Genomic DNA, 18,260 nt, shown 5'->3' with positions numbered 1-18,260 from the left:
TGGACTGTCCTTTTGCCAACTTCCAGATCTGACAAAAGACAACTCTTCTGCCTACAGTGCTTTTTATTAGTTGGTTAGCTTTTTAGGAGGTGTGGTTTGTTGTTGGTTTTGAGGTGTTGTTTTTTTTTTTTTTTTTTGACAAATACCTGAAAGAATCCTGAACTCCACTGAGTATTCACACAAAATCTGATCACTTCTCAGTACATATTTAAAAGACCCATACAGATTTGTAACAAAAATACTTACAATAAAATGCACGTCTCTAATTATGCCTTGATTAACTATTCCAAAATGTTATTCATACTAAGACAAATGCGCTGTTCCAAAAACCAGTTCCAACTCATAATTCAGTATGATGATAAATCTTACCTATATATTCACAAACGAAGACTACGAAAAAAGGAGTAACGAGATCATTTATGCCCTGAACGTATCCACTGGCTGGGTGCCGGATAGCCCAGATAAACAAAATTCTTTCAAAGATCTGAAAAAGAGTTAAAGAAACTCTCAGATAATTTACTATGTGGTGAGCACATTTTAAACAAGACACTTGAAAAGTTCACAACAGACCTGATGTCACATAGTTACAAGTATAATAACATATATAAAAGCACACATCAACAATTATGTTCATAATTAACTGCCAACGTTAATTATGTCTCTAAGTTACTTTTTAAAAAAGCATTTTCAGGGTATTAGTACATGTTAAAACCAGACTTGCATGTAATTCAGTTACAGCAGAGCAGCAATTACTCACTGGAGCTTTTCCAGTGATACAAAATTCCTCTTCATTACACAGAAATATTAAATCATGCTTTCATGATCATATATCCCTTTGAAACAAGTATTTTCTCAATGTAATAACCTACTTGTTAAGTAACAGAAAGAAGTATTTAATATAATTAGAATTTTTTAATAACATGCCAAAAAATAAAGTCCTTAATAGCTATGCTTGCTTAACACTGCAGCACTGAGTTTTAGACTTCAGAAGCACAAATACGAGTTAATAAAACATCAGACAAAAAAATAATCATGAAATGTAGAAATAAGACAACACTTTATCACATAAATATCAGCTCCTGAATTCCTTGAACCACATTTCTTAGGAAAAGCTCCAATGGCTACAGCATACACAATCTGACTATAGGATGGACAGCATGAGAAGAACACGAAGCAGGGCAATCATAGAATTTACGGCCAAAGTAACTTAGGTCTGTGACAGACAGAATCTCCTCCTGACTGCTCACTTCTGAAAACAGTACATTGCTTCGGAAGGCCGCACATGAGCAGCACTGTGGAAGCCACAACATGCTCTGCCCTAATTATCAGTACTCAATTAAGGACAACCTTGTCAAACAAAGAGAAAGTTTGCTCTTCACAAAGAAGATGTGATTAAAAAAAAAAAAAAAAAAAAAAAAAAAGGGTGCAGACAGGCAGGGAAGCAGAGCAGAGCCATGAGAGGTCACCAAGCAAAAGGACTACATCAGTTTTAATAGCAGGCTGCAGTACTAATAAAAAGGAAGAGAATTTGTAGGGGGAGGAGTCTCTCAGAGGAGACTGAGTAGAGTTTGCTACAAAGCCAGAAATCAATGATTTGAGAGATCTGCCCAGAATGGACACAATAAAGAGTTTACAAGTTTTCTCACTTGAAGCATTTGTTAGCTTCAGAATTGAATTACTCTAGTTTGGATTTAAATAAAACTTATCCTTTGTCTTCAATCTCTTTTACAGTCATTTTCAGGTAGGGAAATGATTAGGCATATCTGACTCGCATCCAGGTGTTTGAAAGATCCATTACAGGCTTCCATATGTGCTATCTGAAGCTGGAACACATTTGTGCTTTTCCCTGTGAAAGTCAGTTCCAAGCATCAACATCCACCCTCCTGCCACATGCATTCAGAATCAACTTTCCTTAACGTGCCAGCTCCTAGTTTCCCTGGCACACACAAGAGCAAAGTGCTGTAAATCCACAGAACAATGAAGATGGGCAACAGTAACAGAAGTGAAAAGCTTTTGTGGGTACTGAAACAAAGCCCTAACGCATCATGCAACAACTAATGCAACAAAAGCCCAAGCTGATCCATTACAGCTACATGGAAAAATAAAACCATTGAGACTGTAAGAGAATAGTTAAGAATCGTGCTGGGAACCATCCAACTTAAAACACAAGTGGGAAGTGACATCAGGTTGTTTTTTGGGGTTTTTTTTTTTTGCTCGGTCTAGTTTCAGTTTTGAGGAAAAGATCAGGCAGAAAAACAGGTATTCGATTGTGCATTCTGAAAAATATTCCCTTGCTCTCATTAGCCAAGAATCTTATTACTCAGCTATAAACTCTTACGTAGTGGGATTAAAAAATATATAAATAATGAGGAAAAAAGAATCAGTAGATAACTATCAAAATACTCATGGCAGAAATGATACAAACAGTGCTTTTCAAGAAGGCAAGTTAAGTCAAACAATTTCTAATTTACAATACCTACATTCCCTTCCCTTTCCTCAGAATCAGATAACACACAGATTGCACTTCAAACTGAGATACCCTTGGACTTCACAGCATTTTAAAAATCCAGATATGAAAACTAAGGTAAAGGGAGGGTTATTAATTTTTTTGGAACAGTAAATTATTGAGCAGCAAGGATCACTTAGTAATTGGCATACCAGACTTAATATCCCCAAATGCATCTAATCAGAAATTCAACAAATATGCACTAAAATAGTGTTTTCAATTTCCTGCTCATTTTCATGAAGTTTCATTTACTGCTTTGAATCACAAAAAACGAGCACTGAATACCTTAAAGGCAGCCTGATTTAAGTTTCTATACAGTGTTCATCACTGTGTTCAAATAGCACTCATTAAAAAAAGTCACTTTCCCAAAAGGTTTCCTTCTTGATTTCCAAGCCAGCAACAGAAACTGGAATTACTTTTCTAGTATGAACCACCACATCTCAGGAGATGTCATTACCAATCAATTATTCTCTTTTCATTTTAACTCTCATTCACGATAACATTAAGAACTGTATTCATATACATAAGAAGAATCCATTAGCTTAAATGCAGATTTCTGAATTTCTTGTGGGTTTTGCCACCCCAAAGGAACTCCAAAACCCCTAAAGCTTTAATCATGAAAGGTCTATGAATTTGCTTTTTATTTCTCTTTAAATAACCAATAAAAGAAGTGAAGAAAATTTTATGGAGTAATTTTCAATCTTGTTTCCTCAAAATTACTTCTCCCAAATAACGCAGGGAAATAGGCATATACCATTCATTTCAACCTAATTCAATTAGAGACAATACCAGAATTGAAAATATATAAAATTATAGGCTACTGAATTTCGACTATTCACATTAATTAAACCTACACCTAGAGTCACTGATCTTTAAAATAAAGTATTCACAACAGAGAAGTCCAGCAGACTTGGTCAAACTATATGTGAGAAGACCTTCAACAACCCTCTCCTCCTCTTTCAGGGGACTCCACTCAGAATCACAGAAAGGCCTGGGTTGAAAAGGACCACAATGATCATCAAGTTTCAATCCCCTGCTAAGTACAGCGTCACCAACCAGCAGACCAGGCTGCCCAGAGCCACATCCAGCCTGGCCTTGAATGCCTCCAGGGATGGGGCATCCACAGCCTCCTTGGGCAACCTGTTCCACTGTGTCACCACCCTCTGAGATTTTGTAAAAAAGTTTTGCTCCTGGCTCAAGCATTACCATTCTGCTTGGCACCCTCCAATAACCCCCTCCTACAATCTACACAACTGCCATAAAAATAATCAGATTGATTTTAAAAGGAAGATCTATCTCATCATGAGTTATTTCCATAAAATGTCAAATTCACAATAGTTTTCCTAAACTCAAAGATAAGAGAATTTCTTCAGTAGAATAATCTACGATAAGAGCTCCCAAACCTTAAAGGATTTTGACAGATACAGAAAAAGGAACCACACTATGAATTAGTTCCAAACACATACATGCGATTCAAATTCATTAAAAGAGTCACCTGAAACTCACGTTATTCAGATATAATTCTTACCTCCGTTACTTTGGGCTGAAGTCTTAGAACTTCAGGGCTCATGCGCGGGATATCTATATGAATCTAATTAGACAGAAGCAAGAATACTGTAAAAAGAGCCAACAGCACACTTTTTAAGTCACAAAAAAAATAGACAAACTTACAGTTTTACACTATTAGTTATAATCCCACTGTATTATTACTTTAGAAATAACATGGATTTAGTTCAAAGCTATAGGACCAAATACTTAAGTCATTATTAAATTAAACTATTAACAGGGAGAAAAGAAAAAGAAAAGGAAACCATTATTTTCTTTCACATTTTAAGATCCTTACACCAAAGCTGATTGTTTGCAAACTGTAGTTATATCATCAATACTCCTTGGCGCAGTGCAACTATGCATAACAACATAATTACTACATATGTGTAAAGCCATGTGCAACTGACTACTGCACACACATTTAATCTGTCCTAAGGAAGTCTAAGGTAAGGCTGACTGCTCAAGTTAGTACTTTGTGATGCAAATCATTTATTTTAATACAAAACTTCAAGAGAAGTTATCTTGCTTATCTGGAGAGGCAAAAAATTTGGACACTCTTAAGCTAATTACTTCTCATACAGTTTCAACTTCTTAAGCAGGAATATGGAGCTGGTAAGGAACAGTCAGTGCTGTACTATCTTCTCAGCCATTTGAAGGAGGGCCAGAGGAAATCTCTATTCCTCTTAAATGGAACAGAATAAATGGTATAGCCACAAGCATGGCATGACAAAAGCTAACATTATAAGAAATCTACTGTACAAACCAAAGTATTTCATATTTTGAGAAAGACTTAATTTGGCTTCCAAAATTTAGGAAAGCAATTGATTAGACCAGTTGATTATCAAGTAAGCTTAAGGAAATAAATAAAAGCAATAGCAAATTTCAAAAACAATCTCTTCAAGCACCTTAACAGATCTAATGTAGGTAAGAGGTAATTCAGTATTTGTTTTACCTGTCTATAGGTATCTTGATGACTCTCATCATTTCTGGAGTCATAGTATTGTTCAACAAATGCAAAATACTCTTTTCGTTTCCTTTGTAAAGTGCTTTCTCTTCGGTCTACATTTGCAGGAAGATAACCCTGAAAAATAAAAAAAGAAGAAATGAAAAAGATCTTACTCTGCTTCACAAAAAGGACAGTTAGCATTTGATTATATGCAACAGGAAAGCTAATGAACAAATGTAGTACAATGCAATCCTATTTTGGTCTGAATAATACCTCAGGAAATCAGTTTTCTAATCATTGTAACTGAATACAAAAGTTCAGAAATCAAGACCTTACAGAAAAAAAAAAACATTTTTTTAATAATACATTTCAAGTCTTTCATCTTTCCAAGCAGTTTCTCATCAAGAATTCTAAGACGTTTGCCTTCCAAATAAAAAAAGTTCAAAACAATTTCAGAGAAATGTGAAGCTACTTGAGTTCATTAAGTTCTGCATCCCCACGTGGCCCTTATTTCAGGAATTTTATTCAATTTTTCAATAAATGCATACTTGAGTTGCTCTGAAGTATGAATGACACTTACAAATGTACTTGTTTAAATTATAGTTAAAACCATGATATGACGGTGTATTTACTGAAAAGCCTCAAATATTCTAGCTACTTTAACTCTCTGTTTCAGTTACAGAAATAATAATTTCAAGTTTTCATTTCATCTAAAGAGGTTATGAAAAGTTTCAGCACAAACTGGACTCTTGGATATAAAGCTCATTAGTACATACTGCCTTAGTTGTTTCCTAAAAGTAGTTTATAAACATTACTTTCCACAAGGTACAGTCATGCTAAGGAATCTGTATGTCAGATATGCAGTTAATACGTATCTGAATTGTCCTTCAATGAGCTCATGTCCAATCTACCAAAGATCCCATCCTCCCACAAAAATCCATTCTCATTTTCTTCTGTCCAGTTTGATCTCTATTTCTAGGCTCTCAACCTACTGCCACTTCAAAACAGTGTCAAATGACCATGTCATCATTTTAAGAAAGGAACTACAACTGCTATTAAATGTTCTTATTACATAAATTGAATGTACTAGAAGGATCATTATTCATGTTACTACCTGCTGAAAGGTTTCTTCAGCATTCAAGAATGGCTAATGTTTTCCCGTGTGTAGCTTGATTTCAAACATAATATGGCAAAAAAAAGAAAGTCAATTCATATTTAACATACATGGCAGACTTGAAAAATAAACTTTGGAAAAGAATCTCTGTAAACCTAAATGGCTTTAATAGAGATCTAGCCACCCAAGAAAAAAAGATTAATATCTGCTATTCATATCAACGTAAATTATTTCTTGCCAGTATTACAGAAATTCTCCTTTCACGTTTTCAGACATCATCATACTAATAGCAATCAGTAAAACAAAGGAAGCAAGTTTGTTTTTTTTCAACCAAGAGTTGTCTTACTAAAAATAATAATAAATCAAATCCTCATAACATCACAGAACATTCAGAGGAATCACAAAGAAGCTGTGGCTGCTCCACCCCTGGAGGCACCCAAGGCCACGTTTGGTGGGCCTGGCATCCTGAGCTGCTGGGTGGCAGCCAGCTCACACAGCAGGGCTTAACGGCGATGATCTTTCAGGTCCCTTCCATTCCAAGCCATTCTATGATGTTAGAACTGCAGCACATGCTTGCACTTGAACAACGTGCCCTAGCGCAAGTAACTAATTTGATGCTATGCATTTAGCTATCAAAATGACTTTCTTACTCAGTCCTTAACATGACAAGTGAAAACGGATTTAGGGTAAATGTAATGTGCTACAATTTCTGATTCTACAATAGAATCAAACACACTGAGGATAAATGCCTGGATTTCATTACTCTCCTCCAACAATCCAACATCAAATCCCATTTCTACACCGTTCTGCCAAAAACAATAAAATTAAAACCCACACACTAGAGTATCAATTGCTTATGTAAATATCTTTGTACTAAAATAACTAAAAATATGCTGTATTATAATTCCTTCTTATAAAATGACAAGAAATTAAGCACAAATATTACATTCTAGATGGCTTAACACACACTTGCTTTAGCAAAACCATTTCTTTTAAGACATACTGACTTGCATCTGATTCTGGCTATTTTTAAATTGCATCCTCTTAACTTTTGCCTCAAGATTCAGACTGACACTTAATATCCTGTCCCAGTGCTCTGAACTTAGTTAAATATTGAATTCTGCTTCACATTTATTCTCAACAGTTTGATTTTTTTTTTCCTGTAGGATATCTTAGCTCCATTAGAAAAGAATTCATTTGTGAGATCAAATGTGATTGTTCCAAGGATACCAATATTTTCTCAGCAGACTTTCTGCCATTACTCTGTTTTGAAGACTGAAGTCATCTTTCAGTAGGACACATCCTGTTTCCCATTCGCTTTACAAAATTAAGTTTTATTTTTAAAAGTAGATAAGGATGGCAAAATACCATCAGGGCATAAATTGGTGGAGGGTTTATCTATCAAATTCCCTCCAAAGGCAGCCATAGCTGCTATTCAAAACAACATTGGGCCTGAACAATTCTGCTTGTTCTCTAGGGATGCGATGCCTGGTGTTTTCTTTTTTGTTGTTTTTTTTTTGTTGTTGTTTTGTTTTGTTTTCCCTATACTTCAGATATAAATCATGTAAATTTTCAAACTGTTAACAGTAAACGTGACAGCAGTGGCTTTTCAGCACTACATTGAATTTCATATCTTTCTCCTTGAAAAAATATTTTAATCAAATATTTTAACACTATTATTTGGAACTTAACCTACCCTTCAGCCTCAGCTTCATCAGGCTTCAAAGTCAGTTTTGAGTAAGTTGTAAATTTCTGACTGAATATTTTACAATAGACATCCTAAATTTCAAAAAATAAAATAAAACTGTCTAATGTTGGACAACTTAGAAGCAGAACTAAAATATATTGTACATTGCCCACTTAATCTCAGTTAGCACTGAATATTTGCCATTAAGAAGCTGCATCTACATTTTGAATCGGTGGAACTAAGCTGCAAATTTAGTGGAACTCATTAGCAAGACAGACTCTTTCAGTCACTGGAAATCAAACTCAACATGAAGTAAATACTTCACGTTCCCTGCTGAATTTATTCTATAAAAAGCAAAGCTATTTAAGTCTACTCTCTGAAAAATTCAATAGTGTTAAACTGTTGTGTATATAACTCAGAATTTTAAAGAGTTCTTAAATGCATGAAGATTTGCTGATAAAGTGTCTTTCACAGTCTCCAGAGAGCAGACAGCACGAGATTTTTGCTTCTCTTTAATACAAACATTTTTGCAAGTTCTCTCAGCCTTGTACAAAGAAACAGCTAACATGAACAACCACTTACCATGACAAGTTTTACAGCTGAAAAGACTGATACCAGAAATATTCCTGCCAGGAATACACAGTATTTTTGCAACAGAGCCCTTCATAAATAACAGCACAAACAGTGAAATAAAAAGGTTCACTTCTGCAACATCAAACCCAACAAACCCCAGGTTCCCATAAGCTCCCTATGCTGCCTTGTCTAAAACACTCAAGTGTGGGGTTTTTTTTTGCTGCTCCATGGTATTTCAATCTGCACCCAAGCTACTGCACTTCCAAACTCCTCCCACCTCCAATGCGGAACCCCAGATGAGGTTCTGAGCCAGCACTCAGCAAGGCAAAAGCAAACAAGCGATCAGCTTTTCAAGCAGCTTGGTTCCCTCAATTGACTCAAGCCCAAGAGGAGGAGATCCAATGCCACAAAGTAACTGATCGCAGCTGTTCGGATTTGTTCACCTGAAACTAATGTAAAAAAAAAAAAAAAAAAAAAAAAAAAAAAAAAAACTAGCCAAACCCAAGCTCCTTTCACAGCTTTTCCTCAATACAAAGCTAATCCTTCCTGCGGAGAGTCTAGTACTTACTGTAACGTCAAGCCAGATGAAAGCCTTTTGTGGGACACAGATAGCCTTTGCTTCCTCACTGCACGCCTATTTTCAAGAAAACTGTAGGAATTCACTTGTCTTTCAAGTCTCCAGTGTTGGCTCAAATCTGGTTGAAAGAGGCTACTTATCACATAAGTCCTGCTTTCACAGAAAGCCAGGCTGAAAATAAAAGTACACAGCTGGCATGATTTATTACTACTTCTCATTCTCCTCCTTTCACTTTGACAAATTCATCTTATAATTGAGCAAAGAACAGAATTTTTATTACAGTTCAGCAACAAGACAATGCTTTCAAGTATTACTGACGGATTACAACACAGGCAAAAATATCTGCAATTCCTGAAGAAAGCCATTACTGCTAAACAAGAAGACAAAAGTAAAACTTACTGAAAGCAGCTTCCATGCAATGGGACGAACTCGTTTGGGAACTCCAGACCAACTCAATTTCCGTAATTCTTCTATTAAAAGAGAAATATTTTATGATAACTAAAAAAAATTATTCTCAATATACACAGATATATTCAAATTAGCAAAAAGCTGTTTATATCTTCTTATGAAGTCCAATGAAATCAAATTATATGGCAATTCTAAAGAATTAATAAGACAGTGGATAATTACTTCCCGTAGGGATAACTGTGATAACAGGCACTGTGTGATGAGGTAACTTTTTGAACTACTGCCCAGTTGTTGTTTTTCTTTTTTTTTCTTTTAAATATACTTGCCATATATTAATATGCAAGACAGATTCAGCTTTATTGCATAATAACTCATGCAGATCCGAATTAAGAATGAGATTTACAGTTACATAAGCAGAATATACTTCATGTTTGCACGTTGGAATTTAGTTCAACGTTATGTTCTCATTCTGCATGCTGCATTCCTCTCTCAAAAGCTCTTCATCAGACAGCACAGCCAGCTAAAGCAATCTGTGAGATTTCACACATTTTTTGTAAAATCTGTTTATTGTGGAGGAAAAAAAAGTTACAGAAAAATCATTGATAATGTAAAGACAAAAGATGCCTTAAAGCGTCCCTATGAAACAATATTCTTTAGGTATCTACTTCAGGTAGTAGCTCTTCTTACTTGGAATAGGAAATCAGGGTAAAAACAAGTTCAAATTATTAACACACCACAGAACACAGAATAACAAAATTATGTATTTGTTTTAATATATTTTTTCCAATTAGTTCTGTATTTTTAAACTCACTATCTATGTTCCAGTGAATATGTTTTCCAGATTCTGTACTTCAACTAAGGTTTTAAATAAAAAAAGCACAGAACAAAGTAATTACAATCAGAACTTGTCCAGTGAGTGTATTCTGTAGTTCTGTTTTTAAAGTAACAAATTTCTATCTTTATAACAGAAGAAAAAATTCAAGGAGAACAAGGTGATACTGTGTTAAAGCAAGAACACACAAATCAAGGTGTTTTGGTTTCTTGTTGTAGTTGGTTTTTTTTTTGTTTTTTTTTTTTTTTTTTACTATCAATACAAACTTCATTTAGAGGTATATTGTATACAACAGCAAAATAAGTAACAATTTAGGAATAGCATATCAAGCATCACTAAAAGATAAATTAAACCTTGTGCAAACCAAAGACTTGAACATCAAATATCAGAAGTGTAACAACAATACAACAAATGTGAAGTGACTTATTTGACTTCCAACAAGCTGAAGATTCTACAGCCACAGAAAAGTATCTTCAGCACCCATTAAAGGCTGAGGCCCAAAATCCTGAGCTCCCCTAATGATTTTTGTACCCCTTTATACTTAAGCATCAAAATGAACAAGAATACGCACTGGAAGGAAAAAACAAACACAAAAAGTCCAAACGTTCCCTGACCTTCTATAATCTAAAGGCTGTAACAAAAACTATGTCCGGAAAAATAAAATCCTACTCAGTTTCACAATGACAAAATAAAGCCAGTATATTGACAACGTTTAAATACACCAGAGCTATTGAAGACACAAAAGATTCAAGTCAATGCAGTTATTCCTGATGTCACACCACCTTTTGCCAGCTTGGCTGTTTTCTATCAGTAACACTGAAATATCACAGAATGGCCAGGGTTGCAAGGGATCTCAAGGATCATCAATCTCCAACCCCCTGCCACATGCAGAGCCACCAACCTCCCCATTTAATACCAGACCAGGCTGCCCAGGGCCCCATCCAACCTGGGCCTCGAACACCTCCAGGGACGGGGCATCCACAACCTCTCTGGGCAGCCTGTTCCAGCACCTCACCACTCTCTCTGTAAAGAACTGAAATACTGCATTACTGGCAAGGCTTCTAAAACTGAAGTCTAGACAACAGATTTTGCAGGCTGTTTTGTTTGTTTGGCGATGTTCTCCCCCCACTAAGCTTCATTATCTTCATTTAACTGAACATTTTGCAATAACGTCTCAACAAAAAGTTTTATCTTGAGGGTTTTGTGTTGTTTTTTGTTTTTTATTTGCTTTTTTTTTGTTTGTTTGTTTGTTTTGTTTTGTTAGGGTTCTTTTCAGTCTCCTAATAACAAATTTAATTCTAAGGTAACTAAGAATTTTAAGGTAACTAATTCTAAGGTTGCACCACGGGCAGTTTTGCTGCCACATCTCTCTTCTTTTACCTATAATTTTTGAAAGAAAATAATCAAATGTGAATGTGATTGTAAACACAATTATTCTTTGAATGTGTTTTGTTTTAAAAAGATTTGTCTCAACCTAAAAAAGAATTTCATCTTAGTGCTTTCCTTATACTACAATATAAAATCCATTCATTTTTAACTATCAGCTTGAGAGTTACTGAGTAGAACTATTGTTTCTATTACTTCTCCCTCTGAACTATACAAAAAAAAGAACAAAGACAAGAATCTAGGAGTTTTTGTCCACTTGGCAACTTACAGTAGAAATGTATTATTCTTCCATGGCTTAATGAAATAAATACATACAAAGTGTATACGTTGTATCAAAAATCAGGAAAAGCAGTGAGAGTTAAAGCTAAACATAAGCAGAATCATCATATGCCTTCAAAAGCATGCAGTACTTCTGAGGTAGAAGAAACCCTAAAGCACGCTTTTTACAAAACCCCAAGGAATCCCAGCAAACTCTTCCCTTGTTCTTCATATATAGGATTTTATTGGCACTGGAAAACCATGGGATGTGCAAAAGAGCAGAAACACCAAGAAAAAAAAAAAAAAAAAAGTGATATTACAGAGTTACAGTGTGAGATTGCTAAAGTAACAATGAAAGCAGAACTTGAACAGACTATCAACACTGATTAAGAGGGTGAAGTGTAAGTTGAAAGCATTACATCACAGGTTAACACAGCAACTACACGGGAAGCACGCTGTCACTGAATACAAAGGATTCAAAGGGAAACACACACACACACACACACGTAAAATAAGCAAATTAATTCCTCCAATCAGAAGGGATTCATGAACGCCAATACTAAATTTCCTGTAGCAGTACTTAGGATCATACATTTAAAGATAATATTTAAAAGAAGGGCTGATGTTAAATAGTTTTAAAGGAAAAGACTACTGGATGTCATGAACAATGGGAAAAGAGCCACAGATGGATTCTGAAGAAAACCCAAGAATGCACAAGATAGGGAAGAAGAACAAACCAAAAAAAAGCACACCAACAGCTTTGCCATGACACACAGCAAGACTGTGATACAGAGCACAGCTGGAAAGGAACAAGCTTCATTAAGTATAGTTGCAACAAAAAGCAGATGGACTATTGAAAGAATTAAAAAAAAAAAAGAAATCAAGAGAAGATGAAAAGCAAGCAGCCATTTTAAACCAGCAGTCTGAGTACCTTACCATTTGGAGCAGGCTTTTTGTTTCTCCAGGATTAGCAGTGAAGAACTAATTTTTTTTGAAAGGGGAGACACAGGGAAGAGTTGGTAGGAAGCAGAAAAGCACAGAAATAATTCAACAAATAAATTATTACATTACAGTGGTATTAAGAAATCATCTTCAGAAGATTTTGATCTTTGGCCCTATACAGAAATCTATCCAGTAAGCCCAAGTTAAAACAAAGCCTTTGCATTCCAAAAAGCAGAAACACTCAGCTTTGTAACAGGTGTCTGGCATGAAGATTCAAGGTTAAAAGGCAAACTGTAAATTCCTATTCTACAGTTTAAGACCTTACAGTTTTGTTAATTTTGCTTAAGCAAGCAGAAGATGGAATTATTAATCTGATTTACATGCAATTCAATATCCATCTCATTTCAGTGTGAATCACAGAATCATAGAACAAGTTGGAAGGGACCCACAAGTACCACCACTCCCGGCTCTGCAAAAGACCATCCACGAAAGCAGACCCTGCATCTAAGAGCAGCATCCAAACATTCCTCAAACTCCAGCAGCTCCGCGCCGTGCCCACAGCCCTGGGCAGCCCGTTCCGTGCCCACCGCCCCCTGGTGCAGACCCTTTCCCTCACCCCCAGCTTCCCCTCCCCTGACGCAGCTCCATGCCGTTCCCTCGGGCCCTGTCGCTGTCACACTGAGCACAGCTCAGCGCTGCCCCTCTGCTCCCTGTGAGGAGCTGCAGCCATCAGGCCTTCCCTCAGCTCCTCCGCTCTGGGCTGAGCAAACACAGGGAGCTCAGCCGCTCCTCACACACCCTGCTCTCCAGACCCTTCCCCATCTTCATATCCCTCCTCTGGACACTGTCTAATAGCTTTATGTCCCTCTGAAGCTGTGGCACCCACACTGCACCCAGTGCAGGAGATGAGGCCGCGCAGTGCAGAGCAGAGCAGGACAAGCGCTCCTCTTGCCTGCTGGCAGTGCTGGGCTGCTGCAGCCCAGGGTACGGTTGGCCCTTTGGCCTGCCAGGGCACACTGCTGGCTCTTAATTTGTCATCAACCAGAAACCCAAACCCCTTTCTGCCGGGCTGCTCTCCAGTCTATCATTCCCCAGCTTGTACATACATCTCGGGTTGTCCTGTTTCAGGTACAGAACTTGGCACTTGCTCTCATTAAACTTCATGTAATTGGCAATTGCCCAGCCCTTTAATTTGTCAAGACCTCCCAGCAAGGCCTCTCTACCCTCACAGAAGTCAAGATTGCCACAACAGGCCTGGAACAGGCATTAACACAGTGATTCCAGGGTTCTCAACACATCCATCCCAGTGTTCCCTTATCAGACAAGAAACACCACACTCAAGTCCTCCTGACAGCCAAAACAAGTTTGATTCACACAGTATGGTCTTAACAGGTTTGGTTTTATCGTCAGTACCAGATGGCCAATAGGTACTCCCCCACGAATACCTGGTCAAATTATTGCTTCCTTTACCCCTTTTTGCTATTACTTGATGTAATCATCCTTCTACTTCACCTTTCTCTAACTCAGACTCATCTTAAATTAACATACCACACCAATTACTTCATCACCCAGCAGTCCCAGTCTCACTACACCGTACCTAACTTTGTTACTTCTGCCATGGTCACCCAGGCATAGGAAAGGACAATGTTACAAAACCAGCAAAGCAACTCACTGTTCCCTCCAAGTAATGGCATTGTTTGGATATTTCTCACATAATTCTCCCTAAATTATTCATGAAGGACCATCCCCATGTGGTGCTAGTGACAATTTCTGTCATACTCTCACACAGTGGTTGTTTTGTTCAGCAGTTTCTCACACCACATCCAGCAGCTCTTCATGTCCTAGTGAATTAGCTCAGTCTCAGACCCAGGCACAGTCAGCAGCTTGGGGCTGCAGACAAGCATTCAACACATCTGCAACAAGTTTCTATTCTCACCAGGCTTTGGTATCAAGCAAATCCCTGAGCTACTAAACAGAAAACCCTAAGTAACAGTGTTGCCAGCCATTTTCTTCTGAAAGCCAGTAGGGCAGAAAATCTGTCAGAGCAAGTAGAGGCAAGGTAGGCAAATATAAACAATATGAGAAGTATGGTATTTTGTGTATTTTATGATTAAAAAGAGAAAATCTGCCTTAACTGAATACAACATCTAAAAATCACACATGCATTTCCTCTCTACCTTGGAACATGATAATAAACTCCAGCGTTAGCTTAATAATAAGGGCCTTAAGTCTTCAAAAGCAAGTGGTCTCCAACTGTGCATCATCACAACACTCCACCAGTCCTTGTGCAGTATTCATGAATACATTTGCTTCACCTCTTATGACTTATTTGTGTTACTGGTGAGCTGACTGAAAGAAAACAGATCCTGTGCATTAATTTACAGCTTTTCCACAAAATCACTTCACTAAAGCTTCAAGTTTATCTACTGATACAACACACTATTTACTAATAAGTAATAAGCATAGCACATACAGTAAATAGAAAGTAGGCTGCAACTGTGAAACTGTATTGTTTTTAATGCAATTTCTCATTGTCACTCTATTGCATTAAGCTCTCTAATACTTCACACTACTATTTTTTTCTCCTCCCTCAACTCTATTTCAGTTCCAGTAGAAATCTAAGAACCCAGCACAAAAATGGGTACTAATCTCTAAAAACAATCCCACAACTGCAAAGAATGTAAGCAATTTTTGAAAACAATGCAAAGAAGTAAAAATATATATATAAAAACTAAAAAATACAAGCAAAAACAAGGAAAAAAAAAAAAAAAAGAAAAGGTAAGTCTACTGTCAGAATGAGATAATGCAGAGCATATGAAATCAGTGACAAATAACAAAGCACAAATATACCACATTCTGTTAGGTAACTCATTTAAGACCAAAGATTGGAACCATGCAAACCATGAACTGAAATACTGCTTATTTGAGTCAGACTATAAATAGAAATTCAGATACAGCTGAGCTTTCCTTGTATGTTCAGAACCACACAAGAACAGTTTTAAGAGTTAAAAATATTACACATCTTCAAATGAAACATCTGCTTCAAAAAAACAATAAATAAACACTTGTAGTCCTCACTGAAATTCCTTAAAGAAAAAGGAGAAACAGTGTTATGTCTCAACAAGTTTTAAGAGAAGTCAATTTTGTTCCTGACACTATTCTGCAATGAACAGATTTCCTTCAAGTAAGGAGACCTTCGTCTTACAGTTCCAAACAATAACACCCATACCCTACGATACCGATTTTCAAAGGTCTTGCTCTTTCTCAAAGCGGGAAAAAAAAACATACAGGAAGGGCAACACACTTCCAGTTCACAGCACAGCACTTAATTTGAAACAGATCCTTGGAATAGTCCTCCACAGCATAGAAGCAAAAAGCTCCCCACATCCTTCCATGCTGAACATAACTGTTTATGATCCTCTGCCACAGCATTCTCCTCTCTGGGTGCTCCTTTACACCTGGATTGTCTGCTGGGCCTACAAAACGTTTGGCTGTGTTCCTTCTCCAAACATATTTGGGAAAACAATCACCTGCTACCTTTAAACATTCTGCAAGGTGTTTCTCTCAAACTTTTCTAGCAGGGTTTCCCTGCATTGACAGGACTGATACTCTGTTCTACTCCCCTTATTTGACACAGAAACTAGCTTTTTTGGAGGTTGTCTTCTTGCATTTGATAATCTTTACTATCTTAAAATTGATAATCTCTACTTTGTTGTCATGTCATAGAAAATCCTTCTGAATTTCTCTCAGGGCTTTTACTTCTGTTTTTGCTTCCATAAGCGGTATGGTAATTGCTTTCAGTACAGGACGTTAGAAAGATGATTGCACAATGGATATTTAAGTTAGTTTCATCATACACCATTAGCCCATGCTATGTAATAACCCCATTTTTGTGCAAACAATGGCTGCTGTTCTATTTTATAGTCTTCCAAAATTCCAGAATCTCAGGTTATTCCAACAATGTACAAAATTCTGGTCGTAATTTTTCATTACAGCAAGCTCAACAAGCATTCTCCAACTGACAAATAGCACACATTACAACTGAAAGACGTTATGCATGAATTCTTATCAGGTGTAGCAGCAAGCTTTCATGCTTATTACCCAAAAAGCATACAGTCTGACTTCTGTGCATCGCAATTGTTAAAGCATCAATTCACATTATGCTTTTCCTTGAAGGTTCAACACCATCCAAACAGGAGAGGAAAAAAAGAAAAAAGGAAAGAAAGAATAAAAGAGAAGTCCTGTCCTTCCCAACAAAAGCAAGGGGAACAAAAAAGATACTCTAAAGCCACTCAGCCTTAACACGGTTATTGCAGCATACAATAAACATGCCTCTAGTAACAAGAAAAGTAAGAACAAACCAGAGCATATATACAAAATACCATTTTAGATGAAAAACTGCAGTGAAGTTAGGTTCTAACAACACTATTACATGAATTACACACATGATTTATTTGAAACACATGCATAAGATGTGCTTTATCCTTAAAAAATTTCCCATCAGATCACTTTGTAATTTCAAATGATAACATGTAATTGAAGTACCTGCATTCATGCTCCACTTAAGATCTATGAGTCTCCATTAAAAAACAAGCTAGGAAGTACTAAATCATTATGATCATTATGTTTTTATCTCAGAACTAAAATACTATGTACCAGTCTGCAAGATGGCACTTCACCACAATATTTTGATCCAGGTTGCGTTAGCTTTTCTTTTAAACACTTGGTTCTTCCCTTTTCCTCTTGTCTCCTATTGAAGACTTTCTCATCAAGCAGTGCTAAGTACTTTCATATTCTCCAGTACCTTGAAACCGAAAACCCACCTGAAGTTATATAAAAGTAGTAAAGCTAATAAGACAACTGAAGTTGCATTCTAAGTATAATAAATGATAAAATTACTTCTTTTTAAAACACACAAGTTTCATACTGGCTAATACGTAACACAGAGAGCATTCAAGGGAGTACACTGTTAGAAATTAATTGGTCAAGAACACAAAAGAAACACCAAAATAAAGTCAGAAGCAGAAAATAACTCCAAGAAGGTATTATGCAAAGAAAAAAGCCATTCATTGAGACATCTGAAAAGAACGTGTTTCCATCATCCGAACAAGAAACCAGAAAAGCATTGTTAGAAAACAGTTAAGATATTGTTCTATAAACAGCCTTGACACAGCTGAAGTCAAGATATTAGCTCCCATGACATCCCATGCTGAACCCCTTCTGACATACAACAAATACTCTGTGCATGCTCGAGCATCCAGCCTTCAGCAGTGTCACCAGAGCTACGTGGCTCCTGATGGCCTCCGAAGCTCAGTACCCTGGGACACATCTCAGCTTCAAAAATACTTGAGAATTCATAGCTGCTTTACTACAGATAGCACGTATCTGGAAGCAAACATACAAAAAGGCTGGAAAAGTGAAGCGCTGCTTTTCTAACCTGCGTCAGCTGTCTCCACGGTGAAGCTGTTTCCCCTCCAAACCAT

General features: G+C 36.8%; 1 protein-coding gene across 1 annotated transcript in view; it reads right to left on the bottom strand.

The window, feature by feature from the left end:
* TBC1D22A (TBC1 domain family member 22A) overlaps positions 1-18,260 on the bottom strand; it is a 153,514-nt gene that overhangs the window by 118,103 nt on the left and 17,151 nt on the right. Inside the window, exons 5-8 of the mRNA XM_048933214.1 lie at positions 9,351-9,421; positions 5,007-5,135; positions 4,035-4,097; positions 370-484 (exon numbers count right to left, since the gene is read on the bottom strand). Coding sequence (XP_048789171.1) covers positions 370-484; positions 4,035-4,097; positions 5,007-5,135; positions 9,351-9,421 — 378 coding nt within the window. The remainder of the gene's footprint in view (positions 1-369; positions 485-4,034; positions 4,098-5,006; positions 5,136-9,350; positions 9,422-18,260) is intronic.

Source organism: Lagopus muta, chromosome 1 (genome assembly GCF_023343835.1).
Source record: "Lagopus muta isolate bLagMut1 chromosome 1, bLagMut1 primary, whole genome shotgun sequence".
Lineage (NCBI taxonomy): Eukaryota > Metazoa > Chordata > Aves > Galliformes > Phasianidae > Lagopus > Lagopus muta.
This window is presented reverse-complemented; position numbering and strand designations above follow the sequence as displayed.